This window comes from Anguilla rostrata, chromosome 4, assembly GCF_018555375.3.
Source record: "Anguilla rostrata isolate EN2019 chromosome 4, ASM1855537v3, whole genome shotgun sequence".
Taxonomy (NCBI): Eukaryota; Metazoa; Chordata; class Actinopteri; order Anguilliformes; family Anguillidae; genus Anguilla; species Anguilla rostrata.
Genome location: NC_057936.1, coordinates 47,626,999 through 47,654,454, shown reverse-complemented (window position 1 = coordinate 47,654,454; position 27,456 = coordinate 47,626,999). Strand labels below are relative to the sequence as shown.

The window sequence follows — 27,456 nt, the reverse complement described above, 5'->3', positions numbered from 1 at the left end:
AGCTTCCCCATTATTATTACAACTGTACAGATATTGCACCCCTTTAATGTCAGCCCTGCAGAATTCTTAGTTTTAGTTAGTTACCTGCAGCCCTCTGAAACGATCCTGCACAGATTCAAATGAGCTCTTTTTGCAGTAATAGTCAAATTATCTGCATGTCACAGTTGCTGGTTCTGACAGGAGTCAGTGCGGTTGTTTAATTTTTCCCTGAAGGGAGTGGGGGAGGAGCCACACCCAGGTGTGTCTTGTGGCTCTGTTTTTCTGGTCTGGTTCTCCCTCAACGGTGTTGTCTCTCAGCACAGGCTCTGTGTAACTGCCAGACAACAGATACAGCTCTTTATTCCAGGCTCTGCTGATAAAGAAAAAGGAAGAAAAAGAAACGGACCCCCTTCCGAGGCTCGCAAGATTATTTCAGTCGATTTGGCTTTGGCTTTCAGTGCCAGGTTCCAGCGAGCTGATCTTTAAAAAGCCAGGATGCTATCTTGAGGATAGCAACTGACTTGGCCAGCCGGAGGGAAAAGGCAGTTTTTTTTTTGTTGACATTGTTCTTCTTCAGCTGCAGTGCAGTCCATTTGAAATGTGTTCCCCCTGGTAGGCATGTAGCTGTTCAATATCAGATAGGCATCCAGTGCATCCACACCAGGATTCCCTTTTTATTTTCTTTCTAAATAGAATATATCAGGTCTGCCGGTAAATATCTATTTTAAATTTCGAAAAACCCTCATGGCCATACTTAATAGAACACTGTAAAACCTTTGTCAAATCTTTGCCAAATCATTGCACATTGCACACATACAGTACCTGTACAACTTATGCTACAACCACCTACAGTAGAGAAGACCTAGTAGAATTAATTTGAACAATTTTTCTTTAATTTCATATTTAACAAATAAACCATCTTTTAATTGCATAATAATTACTGTTTATCCCTCAGAATTTTGTTTTTTAGATGTAATCAAAATTCTGTGTCGGAATGATTTATTTACGTTGAATGAATCATCTGTCAGTGTTATGCAAACTAAACCATTGTATTTGTATGGCAAACCAGTCATTTGCTCTAAAACATCTGGTAAATATTTATTTTCTGGGAAGATGACTATTTTGGTTTCTCACTGCTTGTTCTATTGCAACAGGAGTCAGTGTGTTTGTGCGTGAGTGACTGCCTGTGCATCAGCCTCAGAAATGCAGTTAGACTTTACATGCATGTGTCTACTTCTGTGTGTGTGTGTGTGTGTGTGTGTGTGTGTTGGGAGTGCCAAACACTGGAATGGTACCATTTTCTGTCTTTGCGGAGTGGAAGGGAAAGTGCACTTGCTGCCCCGTTTCCGTTTCGTGGCAGGTCTTTCATTGGCTTTAAAACTTGTAAATAATGTATCTGTGCTGGCAGCAGTGCCGCTGTAGCACATAGGGAACTGTAACACTAACACAGGGGGACACTGTGCTGATGGGCCTTTGCAAAAGGAACCTTTGCTACAGTGCATCACTCTGCTGCAGCCGGAAGGTGAAAGTCACTTCTGACCCTGTCGTTACATCTGATATTTAAAACAGAAACATAGGGAGAGTTCTCGATTGTGGCTGATGTGGACTGGTTACACAGAAACCTGTCTAAAATATTGGTCATTGAAATTGACGTGCAGTGAAGTCTGTGGCTACACTGCAAGAGGTACTTGCTTTTGCTTTCATTCAAAACAAACCCATTCTGATGTGATGGGAACATGCATACCCTGGCCTCAGTAAGAGTGCAGGGAATTTTTGATGCGGCTCAAAGGTTTTCCAGAGGTTGGCATTTTGGGTGAGGGGCATTATCTCTGCTTGTCTCCTGCGGTACATCCTCCTGGGCTTACAGGGACAGTGATGAGCATCGTGATAGGAGAAGCTATTTCTGCTGTTATCTCTTTGCGGTAATTGAAAAACAGTGTTTGCCACTAAGACATAGCACATTTCCAGTGCTTCATTAGTTTTTTTGCTATCCTGTTGCATATGCTACAATTAATTTTAGTTTAGTTCAGCGTAAAATGATCCAGTGATATGTCAATTAATTTGGCATTTCAATTACAGGAAAGTGAGAGAACTAAGTGAGGATTGGGTTTGACAAATCACCAACATAATTGACAAAATAAAGGCAGTAGCTCCTAGCCTGGCTTCTGCTGTAACATCTTTCCAGCTTGGCATTTTGCTGGAGACAGGACTAAATGCTGTGACTTGTTTAATATTCTGACATAAATAGGACTGGGGTGGCAAGAATGCTTTGTTTACTGTAGAGACACTGATGACAGCAGTCTGATTAACCTTTTAACTTGTGTGAAACAAATTAATAGGAAATCAGTGTTATGCAGTGAACAGGGCAAGTATTGGCAAGGCATAGGCACACTTCCCATTTCCTTGTAAATTAAAGATTTGATATGCGATTGTGGGGATGTTTCAAAGGGACTGTCTAGTGTTGTTGTGAAGCTCAGCTGGGAAAAAAATCGGAAATCTCAAAGTCTCATACTCATTGTTGGGTTACTTTGGTTAATAACTGAACTTTATCAACAGATGAAATTATTACCTGTGGTAAGATGGCATATCAGACTTTGATAGATAATGGTGCCTTTCCCTCGGTGATGCGCCATGTTGGTGTTTCTGATAGTCGAGGCAGAGGATTACTGGTTCCCTCCGTGGGCCTAGAAGGCCTTGCTCAATTATGAACTCCCCGTGAAGGAAGCTGTTTTCTTTCACAGTTTGTCAACAAATTTGTGAGATTCCCGGAGTGCACAGCTTCCTATGCAGTCACCGAAGGTGCTCAGTAAACTTGAGGGGTAGAGCGAGGTGCAGGGTCAACGCTCCCTTGTGCGGTAACTCATTTCTCTGTGTTATCGCTCAGAGCTTCACTTCAGCATCTCTTACATTTGCTACACTTGGGTGATCCTGTTTTGTTCTTCTCCTTTTGTCCTTTTTATCCTTTGGTACAGAAAAAAAAACAAAAAACAAATTAATCTGAAAAAAAGAAAAGGAACTGGAATTAATGGCATTGATTTTCTGAGCTTAACAGCCCTATTGACCAGAGCCAGATTTTGGTTGCGCTCTTTCCTTTTGCTGGTATTAGCTCCATTTCTTCCTGGTTGTCTCCTTTTGTTTGGTCGAAATGCTTCCTGGTTTTGTGGGATGTGGCAAGTTTGTATTTAAGGATAAGCTATCAGTGGTCCTTGCCTGTGTTTGTCTTTGCTGATACAGTAATGCTATTATGTGCTGGAAACAGGAATTCATTAATCCATTCTTGGGTGAGCAAAAGAAAGGCCTAGCAGGGTAGTCAGTTAATTCATAATATTTCACTGGTCATTTCTTGAATGTCTGTTCTATACTCAAAACGGAAGGAGCATGCAGCTAAAACAGTGCTCAGCATCATGACATGTATCACTAAAAGATTTAGATACAACCGTGTGGTAGTTTAGAATAAAATGCCCTTCTTGGATACCAAAAACAGGTAGGATAATATATACAGTATGATGTACCGAAGACCCTGGAGCTGCAATAGAGGCTGTTAAGGCAGCCTTAGATTTATCTGGACCCACTGGAGCCACCAGTCCAGCTCCAGAGTCACATGGCGAGATCCACCTCCCACTTAACTTGTGGTTGACATGTGTTCACTCTCCCCAGGAGGATAGAGACTGTTTTCAGGAGGTCTGTTTGCAAACATGTTTGTGTTCTTCACATAAATAAGCTCGGCGTGATTAGGCTTTGCTTTTTGCACCGTCTGATTTTGGCCTGTCACTCAAAGGTTTATTTCCTGCCAGCATGTTGCCTTTTAATAATCATTTGGGAAGAGCAGGGGCTTTGTTTACACGCGGAGTTCAGGGAATCATCGGAACGATGCTGGAAACGAGGAGGGAGAGAGTTGATTAATTAACGAGTTGGAGACAGCGCTTCCTCTGGACATTGATGTCCTGAGAGGAAAAAACAGCAGCACAGTGATAAGACAAGAATAAATAAATTAATACATTTTTAAAAATCCACCGGTGCCAACTCTCAGCCGCGGAGTCGAACAGAAGTGGAAAGTCACAACGCGTGATTGTTTACTTTGTGCCACTGTTTGTCTGAGACACTGCAGTGTAATTAGCATTCGTTCAGTTCAAAGCCCCTCTATTGATCCCAGCGGTTTGAAATTACACTCACTGCCCTGCAGGTAGTTCCTATGAAATCTGTGCTAAGAGGCCGCCGGAGTTGTCTGTTGAACGGCAGCAGCAGTACATTTTTATCATGTACTTGATTAGAATTACGATCAGATCAGTGGTTAACCAAATTTTCTATTTCAAACACAAAACCGCTGTGCCATACCAGTTTTATATGGCATATACAAATCACTGAAACCAACTGACTCGGTGGCAGCTGTCTTTAAGTGTTTGAGTGGTTAGTGACAAGAACACCACTTAACAAGAATTACAGTGTAGCGCCCTTGCATTCCAAGTCTTGACAGTTCTCTGTCTGAAGGCAGTTTTCATTCTTGTCGTGTAGCTCTGAGCGTTAATTCATTACAGCAACTCCAGAGTGGTTTTGCTTGATCTCCTAACATACATCAGCCTGGCATGGTTTCAGTTCTTTTCACTGAGAATGTCTTGTTTTTCCCCATACCTGTCTGGCAGTTAGGGCATTAGGCTGTGGGAAGTCTTGTCGCATCTGTCACAGAAAACCAGTATGCTAATAGTAGCATGCTAACATGCTGTAGTGTGAAGAAACATTTGATTCTATTAATTTGTACTTCATAAATGCAGTAATATGGCCATTTGAATTCAGCTTTAATTAAACATGATTAAAACATTATATTTAACACTTTCAATAGGAGGACATATTATCAGCTAAATATTAACAAAATAGTTCTAGAAGAAGGCACAAAGGGAGGTTTGCTTTTCTCTCCACTAGCATTTGCAATTTTTTCTGTTAGAATTTATAAGACAAAATAAATAACTATAACTGCAATGTGTTTTACCAGGGTAGAGAAAATGTGTTCATTTACTTTATGAAACTGTGGCTGTCATCTCCATTACTTATGTCTTTCATTAAAAGGTTCAGGTGAATGTAAATCAAACCCAAAATTAATATACTATTACATTTGTACCACATGAATAACCATGTCTTATAAATCTCCTTAATTAAATATTTATGAATGAACCTGGCCAAAGATATTTTAAATACTGAAATAAACTACACTTTACTCAAAGATGTACAGTAGCAAGCTGGAATTTACTGCCTCTAAACTAGCTCGGGATGCAGTAAATAGACATGGCCAAAAAATTAGCCTACAACTCCCATGCAACAAACCTTAATAGCACGTGTGTGTGTGTGTGTGCGTGTGCAGGTGCGTGTGCGTGTGTGTGTGATGGTAAAAATGCTAATATGCAGTTTCAAAATGTGAATTATGCAAACATGAATTAATTCAACAAACCAGCTTCATAAGACCTGCTCATAAGCAAATCTGGTTAGTATGATATATTCCAACATGACAATTGGCGTAACATGAACATTGGGCAAAAATAAAATGAAATTGAATCCATCAGTGACAAAAATCAATTCAGAGCATAATTATAGATAAACAGTTTGAAAAAGCACTTGAAGACAGATGATCCAATGGCTGAGAGTATCGGATAATGCCTTAAGAGAATATTTAAAATATTTAAAACAGCAAAGAAATATGGGCTTAAAACAGGAATAACTCTATATTGTGCCAGTGTATTGCACTATTATGTATTGAGGGAAATTGAGAACATTCTCAAGGAAACCTAGGCCAAATATCATTTGGAAACTGGGGTGGGGTTGTAGAAATACACACACACGCACACACATATGGGCACACACACACCATCAGAGAATCTGCCCACCCAACCCTCTTAGTTCAAGTATCGGCCATTTCTCATCTACTGCAGCTCCATCCTTGCTGGTCTCTCTGCTTCCGCCATTAGAGATGTACTAATCCCTTTCCCCTCTCGCTCCATATTCAAACCCTTAGAGCTACTATAGAGCCGCTAAAGAGACTGCTCTGTTGTATCTTCAGAAGCTCGTCAGACCCTACACATCAACCCGACCTCTCTGTCCTCTGAGCAGTTGGCCCCTCCCACCCATCATGCCTGCACTTTCAGGTCATAGCTCCTATTATCTGGCCCCCTGGTGGTGGGAAACGCACCAGTGCCGCAGAGACGCTGTCCTTTAATATCTAATGCTGAACCAACCCGCCTCTTCAGGATTCAGCATGGCTCCCTTGACCCTCTTTAGCTGTATTCCTTTTTTTAGGATTCCCTTAGGAATAATGATATAGCTGTTAATTCAGATAATGATGTAACCAACTGTATGTACACTTGTGTCAAGATAGGTTATCTGTGTTGTGTATTTAAGTCGTTTTGCAGTGATAATTGTTGATTTGCTTGGTTAACTCTTCACATATTGAATATTAATGGGCCTGCTGTGCCTTCTTGATGATATCTGTTGTATTCCTGAGACTAATGCTGATGTTCTCCACTTCTATAAGTCACTCTGGATGAGAACATCTGGTAAGTGATTGTTATGTAATACAAGGAATTTGTCAACATGACAGAACTGCTTGTCCATCAGAAGTCTTGTTTCTACACAGCTCTGCTTGGCACGTAATAACAAATTCCCTCTCTCTGTTGCATGCAGTGTCATACGAGAGAGAACTTTCTTGAATGTTCTGAAAGATTCCCTGTAAGATTCATGAAGTTCACCACACGGTAGCGGTGATGATGCCCACCCTGCACCTCACAGCTCTGTCATGTGCTGTGTGAGGTGAAGCGGGAAGGGGGAAGGAGGGAGGGTGGGGGGGGAGGGTTGATACTGTACAAGCTGAATTTCCTCCATGCAGGTTAGATTTAGAGCTGCACAGATGGGGTGCTGCAGTCTCAGCAGTAACACTTCTGAATGGGGCACCTGCTCTCTTTACAGGACTGCTGTGCCCCAGACATCGAAAGGGATAAAACTGCCCCCAATGATGGCCAACACAGAGGCAGGAATTGACACGGGGTGACATTTCAATTTTAGGGTCTGTTGAACAGGCCCTCCTGGGGCATTGGTGCTGGAGGCACATTTGGAGAGTGTGGACAAAGACAGGATTGCTTTTTTATATGCAGACATTCTGAATGAGGAACATCCTCTGTGTGCCATCACTCGTCTCTCAAGAGCTGAGGTTTGATGAGTCTCCACTGTGAAATGAACAGCTTTGCAAAGAAAATTCTTGGTTTTATGTAGTATAGTCTGTGCAAATGAAAGAACCGTGGCCAAGTTAAACATAAAATTAAGCTGCTCAAAAAAGATTAGGAAGAACCAAATTAAATTAGTTGGCTACAATAAATGCTTATCTAATTGGCTTTGTTTTGGAAACAGTGTAAATAGATTTTGACAAACAAGTCAGCAAACTAGACTTAGGCAACTTGAAGTCATGTACACAATTGTCTGAAATTTTGCGATTAGGGAGGATTTGGATTAGTCACCTGATGTGTGGCAAATAAAGGGCTGTGCATTCTCAAATGATATGTTATATTTCAATAAATGCTATTTGTTTTTTCCTCAATGGTCCACTTGTCACTCAAAATATAATTCTGTGCGTATGCTCCCGTTTTATCTCTCTCCCTTACCCTGTCTGACATTCTCTGTGTTGAGAACATAAGTGTTGACCAGTCAGTGCTGAGTGAACCACTAAGTATGTAAAAAAGCCACCATGGTGAAAATTGGATGTAGTGAATCACATGGTGGTTACAGTCATGGTTTGTGACTATGTGTTTAAGAGAAAAACAACCACTCCTCCCTTTTCCGAGCATAATTTGTAAGCGAAACCCTATACAATTATGAGCAACCAACGAAAGCTTACACTTGTGATGTCTGCTAAAAGGAAATTCTGTGAAGCTTTCCAGTGCTAACTGTGTTGTCTGCCATGAGTCTTTCAGATACTGCTCCGGCATGTTTCTGCAGAGGCCAGACTGTCTATTTCACCGACTTTTAGAGACGGTCCCTATGTAACATATGACAAAGCATGATTGTCGACACTCTGCTTTGGAACCAATATTGGCTGACCTAGCATTAAAACAAGTCAGCAAAGTGTTTCTTTTTGTTGTGGGCAGCCACTCACAGCTTAGACTTGGAACATTTGAGTATGATCAAAATAAATAGCAGTACATTTACGCTTCTATTCAAAAAGAATAATTGTCACAGTGGTTTTGCTTTGTGGGAAGAAGAGTGGTCTCTTCCAGGGCCTTCTCCCGCTGAGATAATACTGTGTTCTGTTTCGGCAGTGATCTGGCACCCATGGCCATGCACACTTTCTGTCTGGAGGCGGTCTGCTTCAGGACATCATGGCTGAGCTTTGCGTATGCCTTTTGGGAAATGGACAGCATCATGGAAACTAAAATGTGGTTTCCTTCAATTGCATTTTAAACTCCAGCACAATCACTGACAGCCATATGTCCTGTTTTCATACAGACTTATTCTAGCTATTGTTGCAGGGTCATTTGAACCTAGGGCAAAACCTAGCTTTTTAAAATACTGGAACCAGAGCAATAAACAGACAGCAGTGTGCCATTTAAAAAAAAGTACAAAACCTACTCACCTCTGGTGCTCAGTTCCACTTTAGACAAGCTTGTTAATACGCTCAAGTGTCCCAGAGCAATGTGGGAATGCACCATTAAATCTTGATCTAATTAATTCTCCACAGGTTTAATGTGATTACCACTTTGGGCATAGGATTTTACTTTCTAGCACTTCTTCTTCTTCTTCTTTTCTTTCTCAACTGAAATTTCACCCTGCAGTTGTTAACTGGGATTTAGATAACCGTTCCAAACATGTTGTGTCGCAGCACTGTTAATTGCTGTTAATTTGTAATTATCTGGTATTTCCTTTCCCCAGATTATATATTTTTGAGTCGGACAAAGTGAGTACCAGACACAGGTGTAAAACATTAGCCACCTAATTCAATATGCTGTTATGTCTCTGGGGAGTAAAGGAGAGTTCATAAATATTCCACTGAGCTCCTATAAAGTGTTGCGTGTGCCTAATGCTATATGAGGCCAGGAATTGCTCCCAAACCATCCATTTGCAGTACTGTCTCATTTAACAGCAGCTGTTTGCATTGCAGGACCCTCATTTTTTAAGGTGAAGTTAACTTTGTGCATACATTGAGTGAAATTCTCATGTAGGGAGCCATAAAATAAAGATATATCTTTCCAGGGAATACATTTTTTTAATGTGAAATTGCTGCAGCTGTTTGAAATCGCGCAATGGACCGATACAAGTTCAGTTTAATGCATTATCTCTAATCTGCCATGTTATTTATGTGCTGTGAATTCAGATGTTCCATCCAAGTTGTATACATCTCCAAAGCAGATAATAGGCCTACGTGTGTGGCTGTCTTATGGGAAGTCATACCATTGACCTGAACTTACAAAAACAAGATTGTTGCTCAATGGCAGCTGTTTTCTTGGACAACGTGTTTATGCTCTGGTTCTCCCCTGTAGGGTGTACAAGAAAGTTCATGCACGGCCAAAAAACTGTCCTCAGCCATTTGTTTCTTCTGAATGTTCAGCTAAGATATGTGACTGAAACTCTGAAGGACAGGTTCTGACAGGAAGCTCCAGAGGTTGGATTTGGTGTGAAATTAGTCATCATTGTATACAGACTTGGCATTAGAAAACCTGTACTTGTCTTTCTTTATATTTTTATTTTAGAAAACCTGGAAATCCTAGTGGTAAGTGTTGTTCTGCATGCTAATCTGTACATAGTGTGTAGTGTCATTAGTATTTCAAGTGTCTGCACAAATGTAACCCTGAGCATGTGGCATACTTGCAGAATATAATTGTCCCACGCTCTCAAATTTTTGTGGGAAGTAAATTCATACTGGTACAAATATCTAGAGGGAGATTGCCCTTTCAGCACCCAAGTGGCAGAACTTGCTTGCAACATAAATTATGGTTAATAAGAGGATCAGAAAATGAGTGAAAAACACACATTACACATACGCAATATTGCTTGTCTTGTATGACAGGTCCAGAACAAATGGAAATCTGCTACTCCCAATCACTGTAGCTTGTGAGTAGTGCTGAGACATGATTTCCTCTGAATTCAGCTTTTCAACCCTGTGTTTCCCATAATCAACCGCAGCATACGCCATAACAAAAACCCGAAAAGAATTCAATTTTTCTTTTTTTTGGAAAATTGGTCTATTAAATTGACTCTTTTCCCACAGGGCTGGTGAGTGTTTGTTTCTACTGCAGTCTCTGATTGTGATGCCTTAATTATCCCAATCATGTAGCACAGCTTGATATATATATATTTTTTTATAAAATAGCACACAGCAGCAGCAGGGAGATTCTATATTTTTGTATTTTACTGCAATGTATTTCAGAAAATGCATCCATGTGAAAGGTACACATCTAATTAACTAAATGTACTAATTAAATCTAGCTAATTGAGTGGAACAAAAACCACTGCACTCACTGGCCCTCCAGGACTGGAGTTTAACACCCCTGAATTAAACAATGGAAATGCAGTTAACTAATATTTACCAAGCTACATTAGTAATTATGGCTGTCAGCATGCTGTAGTACTTTCAATACTGTATTAGAGAACCTAACGAGATCTATCTTTTTCGGCATTCATTTTGTTTATTCTTAATTATGCACCACAGTAGACTAATCACCATTTCCTGTTCATACATTACATCCTCATTTATCCAAATTTCAGTCTGTTTACTACAGGAAGTGGAAATGAAGCTTCATAGTGCATTGCGTAATAGAAAAGAACATATTTCTGACATTTATGAGAGTCATGTCAGTGCTTTTTGGCCAGATAGTTTCATATCATATTGGGGCAGCAGTGTAGTATAATGGTCTTGTCACCTTAAGGTCACAGGTTCAATTCTCAGGTTCGATGCTACTGTTGTACCCTTGAGCACGGTCCTTATACACCAATGGCATATTTCAAGTGATGAGGACTTGATTGTATGTGCAATCCTGGGCTACTGGTGGTATTATGAGCAGTGCTTATTTTTGCTTATTTTTTTATTTTCTTTCTTATGATTACAGTGCATTTTTTGTTCTGTGATTGTTAGTTGAAAAGGCCCTTGTGCAGAATTCAGCTTTGTGCCCCCTGGTCTTTTGTTCTTACATTTATATGCAAATGGAAGGTCAAGCTGACGATGCCAGCCACCTTCAGCAGCCCGCATGTCTAAATCAGGCATGCCTCATGGTGCGCTCTGTCCCAGGGTTACCGGCACATTGTTCCCTAAATTGTGCATTTGCATTCTCTTTTCTATTCACTTCTATTCTAGGCACTTCATTCAGAGCATAGAATGTAACACTGCACTTATGTGTGTCACCTCTCTGCAATTCTCTGCTTGTCATACCTCCTTTCAAACCATAAATCCACTTGTCTCCTCTCTGTAGTAACTTTTTTCTCTCCCCTGGAGCATTTTCTATTATTCACCTTGTTTGTGGTCTAAACCATTTCAACATGTTTGCTTTTGAACAGTGATTCACCTTTAACAACGCACATGACAAAAGCTTAAAGATCCTGCTAAGTAGCTTTGTAATGGTAATGGCCATACCGGTAATGGAAATCAGGCTAACGACTTCCTTTTAATCTAATTCAGCTCCTTACCTAAATGCCTGCTCAGCTGTTACTGGACAGGTTTTTACTGAACAGTGTTACTAGAAAGTATGGATTCAGCTCATCAAAACTGCAGACAGCCATTTCAGGAGGAGCCAGCTCAGGAGAGAGGGCACCAGGGTAGGGAAAGAGGTGAATCTATGGGGAACTCTAATGGATACTCAGAGGTGTGTTTAGCAGCTATGTCTTTTTATTGTTTTCCACCACCAAAGCGCTTCCGACTTTCTTTTTCTCCTCAGGAGACGTATGTCTGACTGTGTGAGAGCCAGCGTAGGTCCTGGCTGTGACAGGGCGCAATTATCAAGCGGGAGATTTATCAGGGAGTACCTGTCCCACTGACGGTAATGTGGGCTGCTTTAATCGCCCCGCCAACTCAGGGCTGTAGGCAGGGCCTAACCACTCAAACCCCGCCCCTTCACGCTCTTTGTTCGCAGTTTAGCACCGGGTTCTCTCACCCCGGGCCTTGGCTGTGTCTGTACAAGTCCCAGCACTTCACAGAGCTCACAGAGCTGCTCCCGTCTGACTGAGACGTGCTTCCCTCCCTGGGCATGTCTGAAATTATTTTTATCTGCGCTTAAGTGGAAAAGTGTCCTTGGAGTGGGTCAGGCAGTTGGGGATACAGCCTGAGCTTATTGCATGCGATGGGACTCTAGATTAAGAGTACGTTTTTTAGTGAGAGCACCGCACGCACACACACACACACACAAACACGCACAGATTTGCCTTCTGGACTGGCTGAGAGTATAAAGAGATTGGCCCATTCACTGTTATAATATAATGAATCAGTCAACGAAGCAGTATGATTTACCTATATATCATAACATAGCATGCTTTGGGGATTGCTACACAGTACCTATGGGGGGGGGGAACTTGGAGAATTGTAAAAAAAAAAATACCACAGTCATGTCAATCAAAATTATCAAATCTTTGTGCTGAAAACAACAGATAGTGAATAGCTACGTGCTTAGATATGTGTCAAAACAAAAAGAAAGTTGAAGTCGCTAGTGGTTCCAGCGCCTGGGGCCTCAGAGCAGATTGAAGGTGTCCTGTGAGGCGTCTGCTGCAGGAGGTCTGGCAGAACGGCGGCTGCCTGGCGTGTGAGGGCAGACAGGGCTGCCAGGTCCCGGTGTCTCGCAGCATTCCTGACTCCGCCGCGATCCTTCAACTTCCTCTGACCGCCGTGACCTGCACCTGGCAGCCGGGGGAGGGAAGGAAGGGGGGGGGGGGTCTGTCGCTCTACCGGGGAGACGAATTACGCTTTTGTAGTCTCGTCAGCCGTGAAATCTCTCGCATGTGGCCTTGTGACAGGTGACCTGGACGCTACGATCTGAATGATTACATGAAAAGACAAGTGATTAAAGACAACGGCCATTTTCTGAGACTTCACATTCACTTCATTTATATGTTTTACTAGCAGGAAATTCATAGTGTACATAGCTTTACTGACTGACATTTGAACAGACACATATCCAGTGACTGTATGTTTATAAGGACATCTTCTATATGTCTTTACATTCATGGCCTTCATTATTAATTTAAGTACTTTCCATTTAATTAGTATAATATCTGTTTGCATTTTATTGTTATTATTATTAGCCATCCATCCATTGTCTGCACCCACTTATCCTGGTCAGGGTCTCAGAGGCTCTAGCCTATCCTAGCGTGCAATGGGTGAGAGGCACGAATACACCCTGGACAGTTTGCCAATCCATCTCAAATTATTATTATTATTATTATTATTTTTTGCACCCAGGAAGATGGATATGAGTAATTCTTGGGTGAAGTCACTGCCCTTCATTCAAATTCATAGTGTGTCATAAACAGAGGTAAATAATGTATAGACATACACAGGGATATATGAAAGGTTTAAGTATCCAGTCATCCATTAATGAAATTGAGCATGTGTGAGGCTGTATAATTATCACTGCACACCTGTCATTATAGAGATTGTTACAGTAAATTATAATTCAGTCTGTCATAGCACCCTGTTTTTTCCCCACTTTCTCTCACTCGCTATTAAAATCCAAACCTCTCATTTCAGCATATCAAAGATTCAATTCACATGTGTAAGGCAGATTAAACCTAATGCTAACCCTTAAAAACTGATTGGAAGCTTTGTGCTGGAAGACTCAAAACAGGCTTTGATGAGCATGCCGTCATGAGCATGATGTCTAGGGCTTTCATTTTGAATAGTCCAAATCTCTTCTCACGAGGGGGTGAAGTACAGTAAAGTTTTGTGACGGAGAGCTTGAACGAGGCGCCGTCTGCAGTGTTTTTTTTTTCCATCGAAGTCGAGAGGGTTTTTTGTGAAATAACCTTTTGCAGCCGAAACTGCCATTCACAAAAGAGGAAGCAGGTGCGTACAGTTACTGCGCGCCTGAGGCATATGTAAGCAATTCATTTTTACTGCAGCCTTTATCATACAGGTAACTGTCCCATTTTGCGTTTGACCAATATATCACAGTTAAGAGGTAACATCTGCTATTTAAAAAAAGCTGCTAATTGTAAAAAAAAAAAGCAAGACATTTCTAGTGACGCTGCCTTCAGCTTGCGCAGTTATTTGCCAAAACTACTGTAACACCGAGAACGGAGATATTTTTGTGAGCTATTGCTGTTCACTTGTTTTTGTCTTGTTTTTTTTTTCCCTGAAGTGATGCACACAGGAGTCCCGTGCTGTGCTGCACAGGCTTGTTTAACCGCGCACAGGAAACATCCCGGCATCCTGGCCTAATGTCTTTAGAGCCGGAGAGAGGAATTTGGGGAATGTTTTTTGCTTTCCTTGGTGAAAACCGTTTGGGCGCCTCCGTGTCATTGCGAGATCCTGGGTCTGCTGGCTTTCGGGAGGGGGGGGGGGTATGAGCCGGGTTGGGTGGTGCTGCGCACATGTCCATCGCCTATCTTTAATGCGCGATGACGGCCTTGAGATGGACGTTCATGAGGCCAGCATGTGCCGGTGTTTCATAAACAACCGCACACCACCACCCGGAGAAGCACAGTGCATCATCATCGGATGATTGTTGCGGTTTGTTGTTTTTTATTTGCACAGCGTACATAAATGTTATTTGTTATGTGCCAACCCCGATTCCCCGCCCCCCCCCCCCCCTCGCCGCAGCCAGGGATAATGCCAGGACAGTTGGTTTTTGCTGAGCAACAGGATTTTCTGGCTCCGTTACATTGACGGAACATTTGCACTGGAGGCAGGGAAAAGGCCTGACAGGCAGATAATGCTGGGAGCGGGAGGCTGCCTTGGAGCACGGGCTCTTTCTCCCTGACTGCGTCTCTCCGGCGAATGGAAAGGCATTCCTTTCCGGAGCTCGGCCCAGCCTTGGAGTGTCCAGTCAGCGCAATAATCCAGATGGAGGAGGAAGGAGTCCGAGTCATCCTGCTCCCAAATCAGTCTTGAGTCGCTCGAAGAAACAGCGTGATTGCCATTTTTTTAAATCAGATTTTTCTGACAGATAAGAAGAACTGAATTAAAATGGAAATAAAGCTTTTTTTGAAGTAAAGTACATTTTAAAGGATTTTTCATTGTTTAAATCCGGGGAGAACGGGAGGCTTTAGACACTTTGGCCAATATGTGGTGCGTATTGTTTGCAGTATAAACAACAGAAAAGCCTCAATCAGCACAAACAAGATGCGACACAATGGAAAGTTGTGCCCCAGCCTGTTGGGATACCAATTTAAAGAGTAAGCGGTTCCAGTAACATAGCTGTGCTTTGTGACTGCGCTAATGGAAGAGCGGGCATTGTCAGCGTGAATCAGAGAGGGGGAACAAAGGAGAGTTTCATGCAGGTGGTGCAGATGAGTCATCATCACCATTCATACTGGACCTCTGGGAAAAGAAGCTAACTTTCTGGTCATGGTATTTTGAAATAGCTTAGTTTGGGGATATGCATTTCAGGCCTAACAAAGGCCATTTAAAGGGTGAGAAAAGAGCTACACTTGCAGTAAATGTATAGGTCCCTTTTGGACTCAGATATACAGTGGCAGTGCTGAGGAGTCTAGCAGGACCACATTGTCTGGAGATGTAACTAATGAACCTCAGTTTGTGTAGACTGGGGGGGTGGGTGGCTGGGGGGGGGTGAGTGCTTGGATACAGGAGCTGCTTCAGACACCTAAGAACAACTCGAGTGAGATCTGCATAGAAATTAGAGCGGACTAATACAGTACGTGTACAAAATAACCTATCACTATAGACTTTCAAATGAGATGGGGCTTCATTTGACTGGTGCCACTGCCATTCCATTTTAAATTGGTGTGTGGATTTTTTTTGGGGGGGATTTAGATTTTCTTTTAACCACAGTTTCTGAGATTTCCCCTTGAAATCACAAACTGGGCTCTTAAGAACATTAGATTTCAGTAAAGCTACATATGATTAATGGCTCTCAACGAAGTTGCCACCTGCATTCTGTGAGTCAGAAATTTGGGATTATTTGCAAAGCCCCTGATCACAGTGTATCTCTCACCATCTTGAGTTTAGGCTGTGTGTTCCTTACTGTTTTCTCTCTGTGACCTCATACAGAGAGCCAGTTTTTAGCAGGTGAAAGCAATGGTCGTGTAAATGGTAAATTTACATCCATTAAGGGAAAAGAAATCCAATTTTTAAATCTAATTTGAACCTTAATCATGTTTGAAATCTTTTATCCTTTCATATGTTGAGATAAGGTGAGCATTATCAATTTGTCCACTCATGCTTATTTCAAATGAACAAATTTCAAATAAAAGCACAGACAGTGCCTACTGCAAGGTATGTAATGTATTGGGATATGGATATCCATCACCATCAAGTCCTGCTTTATCTGTGTCATGGCACATGTGACACGGACATTGTTGTTTGACAATCATGTCTTGTTTCTTAGCTTGTTCTGATGCCAATAAAGTGGATCAGTCAAGCTGTAGGCTGCGGGTATTGTGATATTTGAAGTGCAAATCTGGGCCATTGTTATATGGGCGTTCCATTTGTGATTGCAAGCCATCTGATGGATGCTACCTTCACCCGTGGGTAGAATTGCACATTGATTTGTGAACCATGTCCTCTTTTGCACCCCTGTCTCTCTCTCTTTGTCTGTCTCTCTCTCTCTCTCCATCTCTCTCTCTCTCTCTCTCTCCATCTCTCTCTCTCTCTCTCCCTCTCTCTCTCTCTCTCTCTCTCTCTCCATCTCTCTTTCTCTCTCTCTTTCTGACACCAATGTGAAAGACCCCCCCGCTTTGGACCATCACCTTTTTGGATGCCTCATTGTGGAGCTGTGCTGTCAGACTCCACTTTGCACAGAATTAGCGTCCTAAGCCCCGCCACTTCACTCGCACGGCCTGCTTATCCTTCTGAAGGATGCCTGTTAGCGGTGCCGCCATTTCATTGAGTACTGAATGGGTGAGACAAATAGAGAGCTGATTAAAATCAACCTTTAGGGTGTTGGGACATAATAGCATGAGACTTGCTCTAACTTATGCGGGGAATTAATTAGCATCTGTGTGGTGAAAATAATACACGCATCTTCCAAATTGCACCAGGGGGGTGACTCAGGAAGTTCGTTTACTCAGAATGTAATTGCAGCCTAGGGATGGCACTCTGCCAGCCATGAGAGGAAACACAGGGCCTATCTGCACCCGTAATCTGGTTCATGTCACCCGCTGTCCCATCGGGGTCTAATACCATGACGCAGTTACGTGGGGCAAAGCCACCACCCACAAAAACTTAAAACTTTGACACTTTCTGGTGTTTTTTTTTTTTTTTATGGGGCATTTATTATTTACTCTGAATTTCACAAAGCTATTACATTTCTGGGCATGTTTTCTGTGTTCTTACACTACGTCAGAGGATTGTCAGATGGATCAGTGAGCTGCATTTGCTTTGTGTGCTGATATCTGAGTCACTGCTTAGTTAATTTTAGCCAAAATCGGGTTTTCTTTAGAAAAATAATGAAAATGCCTTCTGAGATAAGTGAATTGTAAAAGTGCCTGAAGATTAATGCTTAGTAAGAAGAGGCCATACTTTTTCAAATTTAGAATTGAATATATGCCTGAAATTGAATTATTAACGGTCTGAGCTTTGTTCCTGAATTAATTTTAATTTGAACAAGTTTAACCAAATGAGTACTGCAGTGCTGCTGTGGCTGTGTGAGACAAAGCAGAAAGCAGCTTGTGCTCTCCAAAGTCATGTGCGGTCTTGCCTGAGCTCGTGAAGCACAGCGGACGTGTTCTCCATCGGCGCCTCTTCTAATCTTAGTGCCTTCTCCTCTTCTCCTCCTTCTCAGGGGGGTTGTACTCGCACGTGGGAGGAACGCCTCCCTCGGAGGAGAGCGACCCGGTGGAGGTGAAGCTCTCCAGCGGCAGGTGGAGGAGGTGGCTCTCCCTGCCCAAATCCACGGACAGTAACAGGGCCAGCCAGGACCAGGAGTCGGACAGCACCGACCCGGACCGGTTCCCCGGCCTGTTGTCAGACGAGGACAACGACAACAGCTCTCAGATCGAGGTGCGCCCACCGCGTGCCCCCCTCACTGGGGGACACATCGGGTCATTCGAAGTGAAGTAAAAGCAATGTGGACATGCTTGTGGGCTGAAAGTGCTGACATGGGCTCTGGTGACAGTGCCACACTGAACACAAGGCATTATATAGTGCTTTCAACCTTGGGCTTTTAAAGCAGCATTGAACTTAACACAGCAATTCCAAGCAGACAAAAAGCAGTGCAACTTCAAGTTCAGATTTCATAATAATGCTGCCAAATAGACTTGGGTAATAAGAATCAATTGGAAATATCCTCAAGGTAAGCAGATTATATTACATAATAATAGAAACAAGGACTTTTGGGCTATGAACTTTGAAGTATGAATATTGCATTACAGCAGAACAGAGGACATCGGTATTAATTACCAGTTCTCAATATGGAGTATTGCACTTTTGAAAAGTCCAGATTGAGGAAAAAAGTCAATCTAAAGTAAAAGTATGAACTTTGGCGAGACAAATGATTGGTTTTAGTTTTTTTAGGTTTAATTTGATTTGAACAGTTTGTTTCTGTTTTATTTCTTTGTGGACATTTGTTCGTTTTTGCAGCGTGTTCAGCAGTCGCTGCCGTGTCACTTGTAAGATGACAGTGGTTCATCTTTCTATGATGTCATCATGGCAGTACTGTGTAAGGCAGCTTCGATTACCAACTCCTCTGATATATGGCACAAGATTTATAATGAGGGCTCTACCGGTATCCGTTTGTAGAGAGACTCTCTGTAAATACCCAGACCCTTGCCTCACTGTGTGAAAATGTATCTGAGGAGGAACATTGTTATTACTGTCCCCAACAGCATGCACACGCTTTTATTTATTGATTTGTATTTATTTATATATTTATTTTTTACTCAAACGAACGTGCTGGCAAATTGGCGCTTTCAGCCACATCCTGAAAGCAGGGACTGTAATGACCCTCAATTGAACAGGATATATTAGAAGGGAGATGTGTGTGCAGTAATGACAGGGGTTCATTTGCATGGGCAGCCAGGACGAATATGGACATATAGCTGTGCAATCAGGTTAATCATACCTTTCTTATTGATGTACTCATGGCTGGACTATTTTTAAAAGCACCTGACTTTTTCTTTTTTTTGAATAATAATTCTTCATAACATGTGGTAGCGGGTATAGTACAGAATGGGAGAGAATTCTCAGTGGGCAATATGAAGTTAATTCTTCCTAGCAGACTGCAGTCTGTTTTGGCACACTTACACTGAAATTTTATGTTTCTCATTACATATCTCTTTGGGGGTCCTTTTTAATCAGTGGAAATTCTTATTCTTATGTTCTTTTTATTTGTCTTTGATAGGGATATCTGTAGAAAGTAATTTATGGAGTTGTTCCTCATGGAAACACAAAGGGACACACACACACACACGCCCACACACACATGCACACACACATGCATACACACACCCTGTTCTCATGAGGACTTTTGGGCTTTTGCTGGTGTTGACGAGCACCCTCTCCCCAGCTCACAGTGCTGCAGATTTCAGCCCGTTACATCCACAGGACAGATGCCAGTACTTCACCCCAGTATGACAGCTGGCTCTACTGTACCATTACCCAAGGTGAACTCGCAGGTTTCATCATAACGCCTGCCCAGGGCGTGGCGCGCTGTGCCTGGGGGGGGGGGGGGCGTAGTCTTGTGGCTTTGGGGCCTGCTGCGGCACGCTGGGAGAGCCAAACGCCGAGCCGTTTTCCCACGCAGCCGTAGCTGCTGAAGACAGGCCCCAAAGTCAGCCGCTCTGATGGAACACTGCGATAAGATGGCTATCCTGCATGTGTTCTCACCTGAACTGAAGTATTCAAATATGTGGGGGAAAAAAACTCTGGGACCAAACAGCCATCGAGTACATGCCCTAACTTTCATTCTGTCACCACTTTTATTACTGTTGTTGTCCTGTGTTTTTTATATTTGTAAAGCTCTTCTGGATGTAAATCTCAATATGAAAAAAAAAGTTGTCAACATTACTGCTAGATCCCAATGTGGCAGTATTTTTGCTGATATCAGCTTCCAAGCCTGCTGGTAGTGCTGACTGGAGGACGGTGCCATGTAAAATTCCACACTGCATCATCGCAGACATAAGCACTCCCTCACAAGACTGTTTAGGAAACTTAAGCAGGGCAGGTTACATTTCAATTCACTCATTCATTATTTTGTCCAAAGTACAACGTTATTATGGTGCACCTGGTGCAGATATCAAATAGGATTAAAAGCTCCCTGTAAAAATTCAGTGCAAAGCAAAATTTCCAACTCAGTTGCTATAATATTGAATTCAGTTTGATATTAAGCTTGTACTGTAAGTACTTTAAGTTCTGCATAACAGTATGCCCTTTATTGATTATGTGCTACTTTTTGCCATGTACAGTAAGCAGTGCACTAGATACATCTGGTTTAATATAATGATGCATGGCTATTCAGACATGTACCGTAGACCAATTGCTAGCTACATCTTCATAAATGTCTATTATGTGATTAGCAGAGATAAGCTTATGAAATCATTGCTGTTGCCAGTAAGCAATTACTGCAATTTGATTCAGATGGGTGATTTATGTGTGTGTTTTTTTTTTTTTCTTGGCTAAAAGTTTAATCCTCAGGCAAACAAGCCCAGGCATAGATGTTGCACAAGGATGTTCTCTTGAATCAGTATGTAAATGCAAAGTTAAGTTATTGTAATGTATGAAATTAATTAAACAGCAGTTTACAAGTATATTGGTAATAATAGCTCATCCATGCTTGAAATGATTGCTTTCCTGTGGTGTTATCGCTATATCATGCCACATAATTGTATGCCTGGGGTTTAATTAAAGAAGGTAATTTGCTGTACGACCCACTGATGTATCGGAATAATAATAACTTTATTTTTATAGTACTTTTCCTGCAATATAGCACACTGTGCTTTACAAACAGTTAAAAATAGAGGTAGAATAAAAAAAATCAATATCAAGTGGAAAAGGACATCAGACATACAAATAAGCATAATAAAAATAATAATAAAGATAAAAAGAATAAATCAAATAAATTAGATTGATTGGCAAATTCCAGGGTGTATTCCTGCCTCTAGCCCAATGTACGCAGGGATAGGCTCCAGCACCCCTTGTGACTCTGACCAGGATAAGCTTGTATAGATAATGGACGGAAGGATGGTGTGTGTGTGTGTGTGTGTGTGTGTGTGAGAGAGAGAGAGAGAGAGAGAGAGAGAGTGTACGTGTGTATGTTTGTGTTGGTATGTGTTCTTTATGTGTGGTGTTTGCTTTCCTTGTTCAGTGTAAGCTAAAGGTAGAAAGGACAAAGGTCCTTGGTGTGGAGATTGGTGTGAGGGTCAGCATGGTTACTGTTGCCAAGGCTGCCTTATTTGATATGTGATCTAGAGAAAGCTCTGTGGTGAAGTCTTAATGCAGGTGATTCATCTCAATCCTGGATGGTGTGTTACTGTATGGTCACTCATTAAATACGCAAGTTTTATTAAACTGTCCATCCAGTTCAGGCTTAAAAGAACTCTCACTTTGTTCGTTTGAAAGGAGCATGTATTTGATCATGCTTTGAAATGACACGGAATCAGAATGTAAATGTGAACCTACCCCTGATCTGTACTGTCTGGCTGAGAATCACTCTTGTTGATTCTGTGCTTTGCCTTGCTAATCAGGCCCCTCTACTGTGTTTGGTAACCATTCAGCATTGATTGTTTGGTACCCTATCAGTTTGAAGTAAAGCAAACCAAGAAGGTGCATTTTCCTTTTTGCCTGAGGCTTTCTGCAGGGGGACAGCACAGGGCTCCTTTAGGTGGTGTGATGTCATGTGCCATTAGCAGCTGCAGACGCGTGCACAGCCTTGCTGGACTGGGGTAGTGAGACTTGTGTGTGACTGTGAAGGCAGGTGTTGCACAGTCGCTTTTAGTTTCAGCCTGTGCCTGCAGCTGAGATGAGAGATTTCACAATCATCTGTCAGGTTACGTGTCTGGGGCTGGCATACTCATACACACACACAGACACACACACACACACACACTCTCTCTCTCAAGCATACACACGTAGACACACGCATGCATGCACACATATACATACACACTCTCTCAAACACACACATTCACACACACACTCTCTCTGTCTCAAACATACACACACATACACACACACACTCTCTCGAACACACACATTCACGCACACACACACGCACACTAATATACTATGTACTCTTTGAAAACTGGCATTTCTGTCATGGAAGATTATATTGTCGTTCATGGAAATTCTGCGTTTACACAAACAAATTGATTGCCAATCTAGTAATTTGCAAATATGTCTTCACAGACAAATTCCAGTGCATCACAAAGAAAATTTTATTTCCAGCACCCAAATATCCATACCCATGGTGAACGGTGAGTGAGATTAGCATTGGCAAGCAAGACGCTCAGGAGTATGTGCTCAAAGTTTCCCCAGCTCGCTTAAAGTGGTACTCCACCAAGAAGTGTAAAATGAAACATTACCTTCCCTTTACTGCAGTTAATGTGAGGGATTTCTGTTATGCTATAGGTTTTTCAGCAGAAATATTCTGTCTGTATTGTAGTATTTTTGGCAGGATCTGGGAAACTGGCTGAACAACCGCAGACGGCTAGTCATTGCAATCATGATTTTGGCTTCCAATCAGAAGAGGCCAGACTCAAATTTGGCTGTCTTTGCTGAAAGATTATCGCTATCTGGGATTGTGGCTGTCTGTCTGAGTTGTTTGTGAGGAGTAAAAGTATTCTGACACCTCGGGTATAGAAAGCAGGCCGGGTGTGACTGCTTTATGTAATAGTTCACAGCGTGTTGATTGTATTCCTCAAACTCCCAACTGCACACAACTTATCTGAGCACGATGTCAAAACCATTGATCCTTTAATATACTTTTTTGTGGTTCCTCCAATTTTGGCTTCAGAAATAAATAGACTTCACCGTTCCAATAGAGACACGCAGCCGACGTGTTTGGAACACAATCTCAATGGCTGTCCGTACACTTAAGACTGTGGGACACAGCTGATAGGAGGTGTCACTTTTATGCAGCCAGATGCCTTTTGGCCCAGTGTTGGAGATGGGAATGTTCCGCACTTCCCAGCAGCACTTGTGGGACAAAATTACTGCCTGATTTTACTTGAGCTCCTCAGGGTCCCAGGCAAATGAGCCTGTTCATTTCTGTGTCCTCAGTTAAACTCAGAGGCTCCACAAGATTTAATTAATGAATTAATCAATGCAAATCTGCACGTTCTAAATGCTGTCCTTTGTTTTACTTTAGCTTGAGTATACCGTAGCTCTCTGATTAAACATTATATCTACAGCTGTAGTTGGTGCATTGTTTCTGTAAAGCCAAGAAAAACTTGTTTGGTGAACATCTGTAGTCACAATGCAAGGCACTTCTTCAGCATTCTGAGCCATGATGCAAAGTGTTGATCTCGAACCTTTTAGCAGTTCTAACATTTTATACTGCTAAAATGGAAAACATGTGTAGTCACAGGGTATTTGATTTATAGCCCCATGCATTCAGTGCTTTAAGTCAATTCATAAATTGCATACTGGTGATTTCTGTGTGCCTTTTTCATATATCATATGCATATTCATTCAATCAACTAAATATTCATTGAAGTGCTTTAGACGAGGCAGTTTTCTCAAGAGAACAACAGAATTCCCGTACCTGGAAATTGCACCTGCACCATTCGGGCCCCTAACGACTGCGGTGTCTCACATCACCTTTGTTCTCAAACTGATGAGTTTACAGAACGTTCTCATTGCTTACAATTCATCTGGAGCCGCTGTTTGAGAGGTGCGAGCCAATTAAACTGTTTTCTTAATTTATCAGTGAAAAAGTCTCGGTAAAATTCGAGCTATATAGGCCACGAGCCACACAGTTTCCGAAAGGCTGCCTAAAAGATCATGAGTAATGGCTAATCATTATGAAAGCAGAGAGGCTGTGGCGAATAAATAATACCTTCCTCAGGTTCTGCGCATTGTCCTTGGCACATACTGATTTATGTGTTTACTTGTGATTTCCATTAGAGTGGAAGATGAGTGAAGAATAGACGGTGAGCTTAAACTAATTTAGGTTTCGCTCTGGTGTGTCAGTCCTGATGGAAGATGAACTGTAAGGCTCCATTAATTATATGGGGTATTGTGAAGCATCATGTGTGAGTGTGACATGAGGTTTCATGACCAGGTTTTAAATGTATCTGTTAAGTTATATTTGTTTAAGTTATATAGGACATTTTTTTTCAATGTTGAGTAGAATGCATTTGAACACCGTTATTCCTAGTGACACCTGACTTATGGCAGGGTGTCACATTTTGTAGGGAATTGTATTTGGTAATGGAAAGTTCTGTTCTGTGAAATCATAGTTTTAAAATGTGTCCAGTGGTATTCAACTCACAAAACGAGCAAGGAAGCAACCTACCTGACAAGAGGGAATACCCTAGCATACATCAAAAGAATCACATCACTGAAGCAGAATCAAAGGCAACAACCATCTCCCTGCCACAACGAACGCCTGCCTTCTCTCCCATCACCATTGTGAACTAGTCCTGTATACCTCATGCCTCCTCATGCAGTTATAAAATAATAGGAGTTTCAGAATCCACGGCAACCCACTCCACTGACCCACTGGGTATTGAGAGCATGTTATCTCAAACTAAGTCACATAATGTGTTCTGCAGTGTCCAAAAATGTCTTACTTTTTTAGCCTACCCACTTACTTTCTCTCAAAAAAATTGTGAAAATGAATTCTCAGTTAGTCAGTTCTGTAGTCCACTGATACCATATGCACCATGTTGGCAGGGAAAAAAGTCAATTTCTGTTACATTTAAAGGATTTTTAGAACCTGAAAGAGATAAGCACATTTTGCCCCTTCCTTTGGTATCCTTTCTCTTATTTCTCAGCTGGAAAGGGAGAAATGTGCCTGTGTGCAGATTCCATTCCATAGCCCCTCCCTCAGAAGTCTGCTGGAACTCTTCAGTTCTGGACTGGAATGAGGCCTGTTTCCCGAAAAGCTTTTGGAGCAATGTGACTGTCAGGCAGGTGTGAGTGAGTGCAGGAACATTTTCTCCCTTTTCACATACGAATATCCATCACCAGATCGGGAGAGAGCCTTTTATTTCATAACTCATAACTTAACAGCCGTTTTAAACAGTCTTGGAACAATGTGACAGATGTGCAGAAAGTATGATTAAATGGCCATTGTGAACAGGCGGGAGGGTGTCCTAGAAACGGATTAAAAAAATGTGATGCTGCCATCGCCGACAAAAAATATTCATTCCGTTTCCCAAACCACAATGTAGAATCAGTTTGTAAAAGGTACTGTATCTGTGTCAGTTCAGCAGAGTTGAGAGGACAACAAACATAGCGAATACATGTTAGATGAATTTTTCATGCACTGCAACTATGTTCCATTTTCACATTTAACCATCACTGCATACACTGTTCTCTCAGTGGTTTTGCACCTATGTTTTCTGACTGTGTTCTGAGACCTGTTGGAATGAAGTTTGATTCAGGGGGATCATATACACCTCCTCCTTGCCTCCCCTCTCCTCCTCTCCTCTCCTTTCCCATCTCCCTTCTGCCAAGCTGATGAATTCTAGGCCATCTCGCAGAGCCTGTGTGTGGTGCTGGTCCCTGTGCCTGGTCAGTAGAGTCCTCTGCTGTGTCCGAATCGCCAGCTCTTCAACACCAGCCATACCTTTACCCAATGTCCTACTGTAGCCAAGGGGTACCCGGCCGGTACCCTTATCCCCTGCCTAGGGATTGAATTCCACAGAAGTTGTGTGTTGCCGACGCTCCAAAAGTTGAGCACATTAAAAAAGGTTAAAATCATAAGTTTTGGTAGGGTGCTCTGCTTGCACAGGACGTTTCCTTCTGTTCAGAAGTGGTATACAGGGACAGTTTTATCTGCTTTAATGTTCTTGTTCGTGATAAAATATAGATTAAATGCCGAGGGCAGTGTTTGGTTTACGGTTGCCAGTTAATCTAAAGTAATTAATTTTGCTAACAGTTAACATGATTAATGGCTTTTGATGAACATGAGGCCTTTTCTGTTGCATGGTTAGAAGAACATTTTTCATTACATAGAAGATTGCTACTTACGGCATTGTACTATGTGTCAGCGTGCATAAGTTTGCAAATAAACAAATACTACACGTGTCGAATACATTCTCAAAAGCAGACTCAATAAGCAATAAGCCTTGTTTTATTTTATTATGTCATCTTGTGCAGTGTATTTATCGCCAAAAAACTGTTGTAGATGTATAATTCAGGCATCCATTTGTATATCTGGATAGCGAATCTATGTATCAGATCCGCTCTTTGGTCCCAGTGCATCAGTGCAGTTATATATCTACAAAAGCTGTATTATCCAATTGGCACCAACCTGATAATGAAAATAACCTCTGAATATTTGCAGAACTGCTAAGCTTTGTCTTAGTTGAGTTGGTGAGTTGAAATACATTTGTGATGTCTGTTTGAAACCGAATAATTTACTGAATACCGAGGAATAATAGTGCAAATCATTATTTATACAATCAATATATTTATTTATTTTTTAATTATATTTTTCGCGTTGACATTGAAAAAATACCCGTAAATAATGTCCCGATTGCGTCACTGTCAATACCCTTTAATTGAAATGTGTATGCCGCACGCACCGTTCACTCACATACTCATACCGATGGCCACTTTAAAGTCTTCAGTTAGCCTACCTGCATGTCTTTGGACTGTGGGTACTTTATAATCAGTGCATTTAAAATCTTACAGCTTGAAGCCCTCATTAATTGATTAAATTAGTGGAATTCGCTTCAGGTTGCTCCGGGGCTATATTGAGAGTCTGTTTACATAAAAAAATTCTGCACATATCACAGGATATTAGACGTAAAGCTCTGCTTCCTAGCTTTTATCTCAGAGCTACAGTAAGTGCTAGATCAGTGGGTCCCATGAACCCCAAAATAGGTGAAGTGAAGACTCATCAGTGACTCAATGAATTTAACCAATCATACGATTTTGCTGTGGACAGTAATGTCTAATGATTTATTTGTTGGACTCAGTGATTGACAGTAATATGTGCCTGCAAGTGATTAGCATTAAGACAGACTAAAAATAAATTTAGGATTAATTAATTTTCAATTAATCATTTCTAATAATTATACTTTTTAGAGGGCCGGAGCCAGTAATTAAACACAGCTGTCTTAGGTTTAATTGGCATATTCTGAGAAAAACAAAACATTGAAAGAACTAATTGAATTCAGTCATTTAAGAATCAGAATCAATGACACGTTTCTTTAAAGGATTTAAGTCAGACATTTTTC

General features: G+C 41.6%; 1 protein-coding gene across 2 annotated transcripts in view; it reads left to right on the top strand.

Moving 5' to 3' along the window:
- The window catches only part of plxdc2a (plexin domain containing 2a), a 116,627-nt gene that overhangs the window by 27,292 nt on the left and 61,879 nt on the right, over nt 1–27,456 (top strand). For both annotated transcript variants that reach the window (XM_064332835.1, XM_064332836.1), the window contains exon 2: nt 17,892–18,109. In XM_064332835.1, coding sequence (XP_064188905.1) covers nt 17,892–18,109 — 218 coding nt within the window. The remainder of the gene's footprint in view (nt 1–17,891; nt 18,110–27,456) is intronic.